The following is a 12,385-nucleotide window of genomic DNA, read 5'->3' on the forward strand; positions in this document are numbered from 1 at the left end:
CTACCGCAGGTGACCCGGACCAGGCCTGCAGCAACATCACCTGTGTGAACGGCACCGCCCTGATCACGGTCAATGACCTGGAGGACAACGGACCAAAGTTTGAGAATACCTCCATGCAGGCCGACTTCGCAGAGAACAAAACGGGAAATCTGGACCTCACCATCAATGTGACTGATAAGGACGCGGTGAGTGACAGATCGGGCTCAGTAGCAGATCAGGGCTCAGTGGCAGATCAGGGCTCAGTGGCGGGTCGACAGGCTCCCGCCGTGTTGGGTTGTTTCTGTTGTTGTTACAGGCACTCCACGGTGCTTTGTTGTTGTTAGGGGTCCTCCGCAGTGTTGTTTGTCTGTCTGACGCCGGCGCTCCGCGCTGCCGCAGACGTTCCAGTTGTTGTTGTTGTTGTTGTTGCTGTTGTTGTGTTGTTGTTGGCGTCTGTCTGACGCCGGCGCTCCGCGCTGCCGCAGACGTTCCAGTTGTTGTTGTTGTTGCTGTTGTTCTGTTGTTGTTGGCGTCTGTCTGACGCCGGCGCTCCGCGCTGCCGCAGACGTTCCAGTTGTTGTTGTTGTTGCTGTTGTTGTGTTGTTGTTGGCGTCTGTCTGACGCCGGCGCTCCGCGCTGCCGCAGAAGTTCCAGTTGTTGTTGTTGTTGCTGTTGTTCTGTTGTTGTTGGTGTGGTGTCTGTCTGACGCCGGCGCTCCGCGCTGCCGCAGACGTTCCAGTTGCTGTTGTTGTTGTTGCTGTTGTTGTGTTGTTGTTGGCGTCTGTCTGACGCCGGCGCTCCGCGCTGCCGCAGACGTTCCAGTTGTTAATGTTGTTGTTGCTGTTGTTCTGTTGTTGTTGGTGTGGTGTCTGTCTGACGCCGGCGCTCCGCGCTGCCGCAGACGTTCCAGTTGCTGTTGTTGTTGTTGCTGTTGTTCTGTTGCTGGCGTCTGTCTGACGCCGGCGCTCCGCGCTGCCGCAGACGTTCCAGTTGTTGTTGTTGTTGTTGCTGTTGTTCTGTTGTTGTTGGCGTCTGTCTGACGCCGGCGCTCCGCGCTGCCGCAGACGTTCCAGAACAACTACATCACACTGTCTCTGGAGGGAGCTCAGAAGGACGTGTTCCAGCTGCAGCAGTCCTCTGGCTCCGGGCAGCTGCAGACCACCATCGCTGTGGTCGACAAGGACTACATGGACTACGAGCTGGAGGACCACCGGACCATCACCCTGACGGTACGGGGCCATAAACAGCTCTTGTCCCGCACCGTAGACAGGGTTTACAATTGCTTCACGTGCAAAGAGAGAACTTATCGGATGTCGTGTAACTGATTTAAGCGTTTAGACGATTAACCCGCGCCCCGATGGGGGGAGGGGGCAGAATCTGCCCCTCCCCCTCCCGTGTTTCGCCAATAACTTATAAACGCGTTATGCTAGCGACATCAAACTTTCAGTACCTTATCATGCATCAATTCGACACGTTTCCTGAAAATTTGAGCGAAATCCGTCGGATTTTTTTGAGAAAATGACGTTTTAGTGAAGTCATGTTCGCCATTTTCGCCTAAAAAACGGCAAAATTTGAAACGCCGCTAACATCTTCATTTTTAAAGGAATAAGACGTAACAAAAAAGGTTATACGTGATGCTACTTTGTCTATCAAATGGTTATCTCGTTTTTTTTTGAAAATTTTTGATTTTGGCTCAATTTTTTCTTCAAATACTGACTTTTTTGGGAAAATAATTATAAAATCCAAAATTTTACGTGTATCGAAAAAAACGGAATATATGTCAGAGAAGTGGTATATGTGCACCTACATATCAATTTTTAGAAGAATCGGTTCAAAATTGTGAAAGTTATTCAACAGTTTATGACATCACGACAAACAATTTTTTGAAAAAAAAAAATATTTTTTGGAAGTTCTAGACCTCGTACGGAAACCAAAATAGCACCATTCGATTTGCCGTGAAAAACTGCATCAGATAGACACCTTTTTAGGCCTTAACAACCAACTTCAAAATTTGACCTCACTTGACCTGACCTTGACCTGACCTCGACCTGAAATTCATCCAGATGTGGTCCATATCACCTATTGCGTGTGCCTATTAAGCTCTATGAATAAAATGACCCATAAAACATGTGTCGCACATGCCCTTTTCTATATTTTGTTTTTGGTGACCTGACCTGACCTGACCTGACCTTGACCTTGACCTCTGAATGATATTGTATGCAAGGAATATTGTCTTGGTAGCCTAAGAACACGTATTGGACAATCACTCTCAGTCCATGACTCCATTCTTCGGCAACTACGGTGCAAGGCCGATACTGTAGAAACTTGCCATTTGTACCCTTGACCTGACCTTGACCTTGACCTCAAACTTTAAATCAAGTACATGTTTTTAGTTGTTCGTGATGAGATCTTTCGATTGGCGTTTGAATTTTCCAAATCTGACCGTTAGTTCGGGAGATAACAGGGGGTAAAATTTACCCCCCAGCCCCGCGCGTTCGGCTGGAGACCCCAGCCCCGCGCGGGTTAAAATTGGAGACCCAGGTCGCTCAAGGTCAGTGTTCCGGGAGTGCTCTTAAATAATGTCTCGAGAATAATGTCTCGAGACAAATACTAAGAATTTGTGTTACGCATGGATTTTGGCTGTCTCATGTGTCTCATCTACTTGTCTGACTAGCATGTCATTTTAAGTATATCATTTGTGTGATATAAATCCTGTACTTATTTATACCTATTGTGTCAACAAACGAAACATGGCGCAGCCGGCAGGATTTCCATTAGTAAAATGTAACGTAAGATAGTAAAAAGAAAAAGCAAAAGACACGATTAGGTACGAGAAATATTCACAACAAAGCAAGCAAGCAAGCAAAGCAGCAAGCAACCAAGTGTATAGGTATGAAGCGAATATTTCAACAAAAGAAAAGAAACAAGCATATCCAGTACAAGTAAGAATAAAAAGTCAAGCAAGCAAGAGAAACAGTAAAAAGCAAGAAATCAAGAGAAGCAAGAAAAGCAAACAGAGAGCACCTGGCATCCAAGAGCCAATCATGCCTGGTTCGTTTAAGCCACCAGATAACTTCGATTTTACATCGCCAGATCAGTGGCCTGCCTGGAGAGAACGCTTCAAGCGATACAGACTAGCGTCAGCTCTGCACAAAGAAGATGAAGAAATTCAAGTATCAGCACTCATCTACAGCATGGGACCCGAAGCCGAGGGCGTAGTGCAATCTTTCGTAGGTGAAGCAAACACTTTTGCAGCAGTGATAGATAAGCTGGATGGATACTTCATTCCGAAGCGAAACCACATCGCCGAAAGACAGTGCTTTGAACAGCGCAACCAAGCGGAATGGGAGTCCAATGAGCAATACATCCGTGCCCTGTTCACGCAAGCTGATAAATGCACTGGCGGATCCAGGGGGGGGGCCACGGGGGCCATGGCCCCCCCCAAAGGCCTAAAGTGGCCGGTTTGGCCCCCCCCAAAACGTCCGAAAAAAATGCTAAGAAAATATACCTTGATGGAGGTTTTTAGCCACTTGGTGAAGTAAAGCTTTCCACAGCATAATATGGAAGCAATATGGTAGCAGTGAGGGTCAGTCAAAAGTTGCGCGAGAGGAGTCGACCTTAAAAAAAGACTGTTGTTGGCACGTGTTTATGGCGCGGCAGCTGGTAGTTGGCGGTGTTTCGCGTGGTGTGGCATCACTGGCCGATCCAGGGGGGGGGGGGCACGGGAGCCTGAGGTGCCCCTGACAGGTCCATGGTGCCCTTGCTAGGCCTGTGGTGCCCCTGGACCCTGGCAGGCCTGTGGTGGCTCTGGCGGGCCTAGGGTGCCCCTGCTAGGCTGCCGATGCCCCTGGGACCTGACAGGACTGCGGTGCCCCTGACAAGCCTAAAGCGCCCCCAACAGGCCCGTGATGTCCCCGACAGGCCCAAGGTGCCCCTGCGTGATGCCGTGATGCCTGCGAGGCCGGCAGGGCCCCTGGCAGGACCATGGTGCCCCTGCGAGGCCGGTGGTGCCCCTGGCAGGTCTCTGGTGTCCCTGACAGACCTGGGGTGCCCCTGACAAGCCTGTGGGCCCCTCACAGGCCCGTGGTGCCCTTGCTAGGCCTGTGGTGCCCCTGGCGGGCTGGTGGTGCCCCTGCTAGGCCGGTGGTGCCCCTGACAGGCACCACCCGGGCACCAAGGGGGGTCATGACCCATGTGGCCCCCCTTGGATCTGCCACTGATACATAATATATTGATTTGTAAAGGCTAGACCGGTGGTGCCCCTGGCAGGCCTGTGGTGCCCCTGCTAGGCCCCTGGTGCCCCTGGGCCCTGACAGGACTGTGGTGCCCCTGCTAGGCCTCTGGTGCCCCTGCAAGGCCGGTGGTGCCCCTGTAAGGCCTGTGGTACCCCTGCTAGGCCTCTGGTGCCCCTAACAGGCCCATGGTGCCCCTGCGAGGCCGGTGGTGCCCCTGGCAGGTCTCTGGTGTCCCTGACAGACCTGGGGTGTCCCTGACAAGCCTGTGGGACCCGTCACAGGCCCGTGGTGCCCTTGCTAGGCCTGTGGTGCCCCTGGCGGGCTGGTGGTGCTCCTGCTAGGCCGGTGGTGCCCCTGCTTGGCCGGTGGTGCCCCCGGGCACCAAGGGGGGTCATGACCCATGTGGCCCCCCTTGTATCTGCCACTGATACATAATATATTGATTTGTAAAGGCGTTATGGCTTATGCAATATGCAATTGCAGGCACTTGGTATCCCTCACTTATCCCTCATTGGGGGCTCTGGCGGGCTCCTGAGGGCCCACGTCTATCTCCATTCTCCGGGAGCCCTAGACGGGCTCCTTTGGGTCCTTTCAGTCCACTACAGCATAAGAGGTCTCCACGCAAGTCCTATACATCTGAGGGCGTACCCTGACGTCTGAGGTACCCAGCTGCAGCTCCAATGGTGTCTTACACTGGCGGATCCAGGGAGGGGGCATTTAGGGCCATGCCCCTTTCCTAGAGGCCTAAAGTGGCCCGTTTGCCCCTCCCCCAAACGATAATGAAACATAGTTCAATCAGTGCGTGGCCCAGGAGCCGAGTTAGACTGGGGGTGTTTTACCACCTCCCGGCCCGCAAAGGGACCCAAGAACTGACTCGAAGCGGGTTAACTGGTCGACAAAAGCAATGGTAAGTGTTCACAAAGTAATATAAAGGCATGGGTCGGGTGGACTACCATTTATATATTTTTCTTTTTAGTTAAAAAAATTAATAGTGTCAGAGCTGTGACGAAAAATAAGTGGCCTAAATCCGATGAGAAAACAGGATTTGGGGGTACCCTAGGTTTGGCTCCGCATGAGTTGGCCCCCCCCAAAACGCAAGCCTGGATCCGCCAGTGGATAAATGTGACTTCGCCGATAAGCAGGAGCGTCTAAGGGACCGGTTATTGGCTGGGATGAAAGACAAGGAACTTTCAAAGAAGGTTCAGCTTAAGGCGCTGGAAGAGGCTGTTACTCTCGATACAGTTATACAGATGCTAAGAAACACGGACATCATTGAGGGTGACACCAGATCAAAGGAACCAATCGGAAGTGTCCAAAGAGTGTACCAAACTCATTATCAAAAGAGACAAAAAGCACACAAAGGGCATGAGCAACAGAAGAAATTCCAGCCAAGATACAAGCCAAACCAAAACAGAGCAAGCATAAGTACAAGCACGACCTGCAAATACTGCGGGCGCGCAAGACACGACAGTCCCAGTGAGTGTCCGGCCCGTGGAAGAACGTGTGCCAAGTGTGGGAGGCGAGACCACTTTGCCGCAGTGTGTCTCTCAAAAGCTCCCGGTCATGTCACTGAGACAAGTGCATCACCGCAGACAGAGCAAAGCGAGAAGATGACATTTTTAGGAGAAACAGAAAGTGGCAGCGTATCAGATTGGCGGGTGCAGCTGGCTGTCCACGGAGAGCAGTGCTCCTTTAAAGCTGACAGCGGTGCCGACGTAAACGTGCTTACCCGACGTCAGTTCCTGGCTTTCAAGGATCCAGTTCAGCTGAAACCAGCCGATAGAAAGCTGCAGAGTGTGGGACACGCACTGGATATCGTCGGCATGTTCAGCGCTGACATCTCATACAAAGGGATGCCACTGACGCAGGAGGCCTTCTATGTCGTTGACACATGTGAGAACCTGCTATCACGAGAGACCTGTTCCAAGCTGGGAATTCTGAGATTCGTAGACGGCATTCAGCAGAGCGTCTACGGAGAAATCGGCCTGATGAAAACTCAACCAGTCAAGCTGGAGGTGTCTGCAGAGGCAAAGCCATGTGCTGTCACGTCGGCGCGGAAGGTTCCGATCCCTCTCATGAAGCCTGTTGAAGATGAGCTGCTCAGAATGGAGGAAGCGGGCATCATCAGACCCGTCACGTGCCCAACAGAGTGGTGCTCCCCGATGGTGCCTGTCAGGAAAGCTGGAGGGAAGGTCAGGATCACAGTCGACTACAAGCACTTGAATAAAGCAGTAAAACGGGAAATATTTCCCATACCGACTCTGGAACAGCTCACATCAAAGCTCAGCGGAGCAACGCTGTTCTCAAAGCTAGACGCGGTCTCCGGATTCTATCAGCTCCCATTAGACGAGGAGAGCTCTCTGCTGACTACATTCATTACCCCGTTTGGAAGAAAGGCCTTTCTCCGCCTGCCGATGGGGCTCAACATGGCTCCGGAATGCTTCCAACGAAAAATGGAAGAGACTCTCAAAGATTTACCAGGAGTTATCTGCTACATGGATGACATCATGTGCTTCGGTGACGAGGAGAGCCATGACGCGCGGTTGAAAGCCGTGATGGAGCGCATTGAAGCCTCTGGTCTCAAGCTAAACCAGTCGAAATGCGTGATCCGTCAGTCTAGCGTCCTCTTCCTGGGAATGAAGATTTCTCAGGAGGGACTGCAAGTCGACCCAGAGAAGCTGGAAGCAATCCGAACTCTAGAAGCACCGGCAAACACAAAGCAACTGCGATCACTCCTGGGGATGATCAATCATCTTAGCAGGTTCGTTCCGCGCGTGCAGGAAACACTGAAGCCACTGAATGAGCTCCTCAGAACAAATACAGCATGGAACTGGTCGTATCCGCAAGAAAAAGCACTTGCAGAGGTAAAGAATCTGCTGACACAGGCACACGTGCTGGCATTCTTCGATCCATCAAAAGAGACGGTCGTCAGCGCCGACGCGAGTAGTTTTGGAATAGGAGGTTGTATCCTCCAGCGCCACGGAAAAGGCATGAAGCCCGTGGGATTCTGCAGCAGAACACTGACCGATACGGAGAAGAGATACGCCCAGATCGAGAAAGAGCTGCTAGCAGCGACATGAGCCGCGTTTACATAGGGCTAGTTGCCAGATAGTGGAATTCCACTAACGAGACATTTTTTCCACTAACGAGACATTTCAGGCACCTTCAGATAATTCTGACGACTTATCCGGCCAGAAGGACCAAACCGATTGACAAAAATAAATACATCGTGGCGGATGAACACTAAAGAGGTACTTCAGGCCTAGACATAGTATAGATGTCGCAACTCGCGGCCTTCCCGGCAGTAAGGGCGAGGTATAGATGACGCTTCTGCAGCAAGTCACTGGAACGTGCGAGTCGTGGAATGGAACGGAAGATACGGAACGGGGGCTTCTTAACGGAAGCTTATTCGTTTTATTTTCATTTAAGAATTGATTTCGTGCGCTAGGGAAAGAACATTGTCTTCTTTTTTCTTACGTCTGCACCCCCCCCCCCGTCCCTTCCATCCTTTGGATCAGCCAGTGTGCAGCAAGAGGGTTCATCGGAGAAAAACAACAAAGAGCAATCCTCCCTGAGCCTGTCAGGTCAGAAATAACCTGAGCATAGGCGGCGGAATGGGGAGGGCACCGGGGCACCGTGCCCCCCTTTGATTTTGGCATTTTAACATTAGCCCTATGGGCGCTGCATGGAAAGAATGGGACCAAAAGTCGGCGGTGCCCCCCCCCCCCTTAATTGAAGGTGCTCCGCGGCTACTGAACCTGATGACCGTTCGTTATGCCCTACTGCCCACGCTTCTTAAAATTTCAGTAGTAGTCAGTTATCTGGCCAATGTTTCCGTATAGGGGTTGGCAAACACAACTGAGCCTCGTGAGTGGGATGAGTACTGGACACAGAAGTGGACAATCTGTTGGCAAGGAGCCCGCAAGGATAATATCTCGAAACTGAGGACTACGTATACAAACATTTTAAAAGCATCTAAATCTATACTATAATCGAAAGCCGCATTGTTGTGAACTACCGGCACGTGCGTCCAATCACCATCAAGAACGGAAGTCCGACCTACAGCAAGCACGACAGTCCGATCATAGATGTATTGAAAAATAACTAGCAACTTTAAACATCGCCTTCCTCAGCCACGCTCTACACCGCATCACATAAGAAAACCGCCAATATCGATTACAAAACACACATAAAGGAATTTCGTAGGTAGAGATCAGAGGAATACTTCACCTCCTTTATCTGGCGCGTCAATAGGTATAAAGTAATCTTTGGCGTCTACGCACTAGCAACATCTATAATGCAAACAGCAGTTCAGAAACCATCCACTAAAATTGCAACAAGGCAAGGGTTGGTCAAAATAAATTATAGTCACCGTGATAAATAGCAAACGAAATACAGAACAAGCAAGCACAACAAAGCATTCCACACTCGTTTAGACTGTACCTACAATATGCCTACATAAGACATTGCAGCAGTGTACAAGGGAAACATTCTTTAAAGATGCTAACGTGAGGAGTTTTAAAAGTTTGGTGAACATAGTTACGAGTCACTGCACAAGAAATGTCGCGGTCGCCAGCCGGCCCAGGCGAAAGAGTCGACGGAGACGGCGTCAAACAAACCCGAGAGGGGGTAGTTTCATCCGCATCAGCGGAGGCGCTCTCTCTGTTAAAGGAAAAGGGCCACCTTCGTGAAATATGAAGATATCGTTGTTTTTCATTTTGACATTATTATTTTTCATTTTCTTTTTAAAACTGGTGCCAGAAGTGCACAATTCGCGAAAAAGTATTTAAAACTATTTAACATATTGGTACTATGTTGATACTCTCTACGGCACCTACTGTATGATGGCATAGCGATGACGTCACACTCAAGCCAATCAGCGTTCAGAAGACAGACTCGTCGGATTGTGTCAGATAAGCTGATTGGTTAAAGCTGAGCTGGTTGGAGCTGATTGGTAAAAAACCAAAGCCTCGCCGCGGGTGGCTGTATTGTCGGATAAGAACGCATTCCTGGGATAAGGACGCATTCCTGGCGTATTTTCTTTTAAAATTGCCGATAACTACGAATGGAGGCCGAAATCGGCCGTAAGGAGGTAGACAGAGAGGTTTTCGGACACGGGCTACAAGATGGCTGTCTCAGTTTCAATCCCCATGTTAAAGGTGGCCCTTTTCCTTTAAGGTCGTCAGTTACCAGCCGCAGCACCCTGCTGGCGATTTGATAGCTGCTCTCATTCTCAGCTGGCTGAGCGCCATGTGCCGGGTCATCCGGCTCCATGATTTCCCCTTTCATTAGCAGCTGCTGTTGTAGTTATTGTTGTTGCGTTCCTTTCAGCTGCTGCCGCAGCATAGCCGTACGGTTCTGGATGGTTCTCACGGCGGCAGCCAGGGTCACCAAATCCGTCTCCCCGTAGCCACACCAGACTCGGGAAAATGTACCGAGATGTACCGAGCCAATGTTGCAGTACTCGCGGCATTCATCGGTAGGACTCCGCCCAACCCAATGTCGGCACTGGCAGGAGCCCGACCAGTGGTCCAAGCGAAACTGATGAAAATCGACAGCTGATGAGCGGTCCTCCACTGACGCCGGACGGGTGGCGACGGCGCGGCCGGTCCTGGAGCTGGAACAGCAGAATGGACCGGATAGACGGCGGTCGACCCATATCGACCGGTACCATCCGTCCGGCCAGCTCCTCCAACACCGCTCTTAGGGCGAATAGCTCGCCGCGCGTGCTAGAGCAGAGGGCGCCTGCCGCGACACGCACCTCTCGGATGTCGCGGTTCGGGGGGGGGGTGGCCCCTCCTCCTCCATCTAGCACACCATCGGTGGCGGAGCTGTCTGACCAGATCAAGCTCGCCTCAGACGGGAGCTCCGCCAGACGACTTTCCGCCGCCTTGGCTCGCCAGCCGTCGCGCCCAAACTCGCTTCAGGCCGTGAGTCTATAGCCGGCGCGGTGGCGTGGCTTCGCCATGGTAGCCTTGGGCGGGTTGTCCTCAGAGAACGCATTCGCATTGGCGAGGAGGCGAGCAGCGCCACGAGTCCTGAAAAGACCAAACAATATCAATAGACAATCAAAACTGTAAAAATTGGCATTAACTGCGCAACTGATGTTTGCTTGTTTGTTTATTAGGGTTTACGGGCGCTGCGGTGGTCATTTTGCACCCATGAAGCTGTTCTGGTGAACCTGCGCAACTGAGCAGTGATCATGCTATAACTTATGTTTGGCGCAGTACCAGGGTTCCACCTAAAATTTCGGCGCACGTCAGGTGTAACGTCACATGCGACAAATTCAGCGCATGTCAGTTGGGCAAACTAAGGCTGATGGAATAATATAAAACGAGGGCACCAAAAATTGATCCTAAATGACCATACTTGGACATTAATGCAGACCCTCTCTGTATCACCAATTGTCAGAAAACAAGCGGTTTCAAGGAGCGTTAGAGAGTCATGAAGCCAGGATAAAACACAGTGCTATTTTCTAAAAACAGTTTTTACATGATAGAGTTAGGCAACTCTCTCCCTCTCTCTCCGTTTACCATTTGCAAGGCCAAAAAGGCCAATTGGTTTTGAAAGACATTGGATTACAAGCTGAGAATTTTTTTACTTTATCATAAAATGTTAAACCTGCGTGTAGATAAAGTCTGAACGGTGGTTTGTAGGCTGATAGGTTGGAGGTTGAGGGTTAGTAGGGAAGGTAAGGTCAGGATAATTTCTGCTTTTTATTTTCATTGGACTTCAGTCTTCATCAACACACGCATCAAAAATATCATCTATTTGAGCATCTTCAAGCCTCAATATACAAGTTGTACCACAGAAAATTAAAAATTGATGTCATGCCAACATATGGTCATGATTTTTACCACCAGAATTGAATTAAATGCCTATTGATGCTTTACCTAATATTTTGAAGCCTGAAATCTGATTAACCAAACATTTTTTTTTCTTGTGTTGGCAGTCTAAAATTTGGCTGGCTTGAGCGCGATGCTATTGCTCTAGCAGAATCTCAAACGGATGTCTACCAAGTGCCACTCCCAAGAAAGTTTTTCAAGATTCTAAAACCACAAACTTTGTTGCTGCCTGATCGTGTGATGGTAAATCAAATGATAGCACTCCGTCTGAGGCCAGTTTTACAAACAGAAAATAGCCACCTGCCGGATTATTTTGCCTAAAGGCTAATTCACATATGGAGTGTAGGTAAATGGTGAAGCCCTCACTGCTTACATGCCTATCGCGTTTACCCTCTGTATGTTGTACCTACGTGGAATGGATATATGAGGAGAAAAATTCCAGGCAGCTATTTTTGTTGGTAAATCGGGTAAAGTAAAACTGGCCTCTGAACGAAAATTTGGACTGAGTGAGATGTCGGCTCTTTGGTGGTTTGGATAGGAGTTGATGATTTTAATTGAAAGATTAAAAGGAAAGAGCAGGGGCGCGGGAACTACTTTCCGACTGGGGGGGCACACCATAATAGAGATCAACCTAGGGTACCCCAAAATCTAGTTTTCTCACCAGTTTTAGGCCACTTATTTTTCACCCCTCGGCTTTTTCAACAAAAAAAGAAAACATTTGCAAAAAAAGTGTGGTATTCCGTCTCAAAGATGTGGGGGCACCGCCCCCACGGCCCCAGAGTTGGGGGGGCAAGCTGCCCCCACTGCCCCCCCGGCTCCCGCGCCTATGGGAAAGGGTTTCAAGACAATCGGCATGACAAACCAACACCTTACCTGCAGTTCAAGTTTGTCGATTTCTTCATCAAAATCTAGTCTTCGTCTAGTCCACAAATCAAGATAAAATTACTGGATAGGTACAACTTCTTCTTCTTCTTCTTCTTCTGCACCTCACCTGCCACCCCCTACACTTCTACCTTATTCTGATAAATATCTTTACATAATTTTCACAAGAATGCCACTCAACGGGGTAGATCTAAAAGAGTGCAGGGCTTAAGTTTTGAGCTACAGAGTTCTCAGTGATTTTGAGACACCCAATATGTCTTTGGCACGCCGTATTTGTCTCTCACCGCTTGCGAGTTCGGCGATATGATTGGTCGAAGGCCGAGGCTATGGGTCCAAGAAAAGGCCAAGATTCCTGCCAAGATTCTTACAGATAGCCAAGACCGATGACTGACGTGACTGACGGCATGTTACTGCCCTTGGCATATTGCCAATGCACTGCTCCGT

General features: G+C 49.9%; 1 protein-coding gene and 1 long non-coding RNA gene across 2 annotated transcripts in view; one reads left to right on the plus strand and one right to left on the minus strand.

Annotated features, from left to right (window-relative positions):
* Positions 1-12,385, plus strand: part of LOC122365230 (protocadherin Fat 4-like) — a 165,736-nt gene that overhangs the window by 128,586 nt on the left and 24,765 nt on the right. Inside the window, exons 10-11 of the mRNA XM_043336234.1 lie at positions 10-185; positions 1,044-1,208. Of these exons, the coding sequence (XP_043192169.1) occupies positions 10-185; positions 1,044-1,208 (341 nt within the window). The remainder of the gene's footprint in view (positions 1-9; positions 186-1,043; positions 1,209-12,385) is intronic.
* LOC122365232 lies at positions 10,215-12,221 on the minus strand. Its single transcript, XR_006253706.1, has 2 exons — positions 11,933-12,221; positions 10,215-10,252 (listed from the first exon to the last, which is right to left on the minus strand). It is a non-coding gene; the product is annotated as an uncharacterized LOC122365232 (long non-coding RNA).

Source organism: Amphibalanus amphitrite, unplaced genomic scaffold (genome assembly GCF_019059575.1).
Source record: "Amphibalanus amphitrite isolate SeventyFive unplaced genomic scaffold, NRLGWU_Aamphi_draft 000724F_arrow, whole genome shotgun sequence".
NCBI classification, from domain to species: Eukaryota; Metazoa; Arthropoda; class Thecostraca; order Balanomorpha; family Balanidae; genus Amphibalanus; species Amphibalanus amphitrite.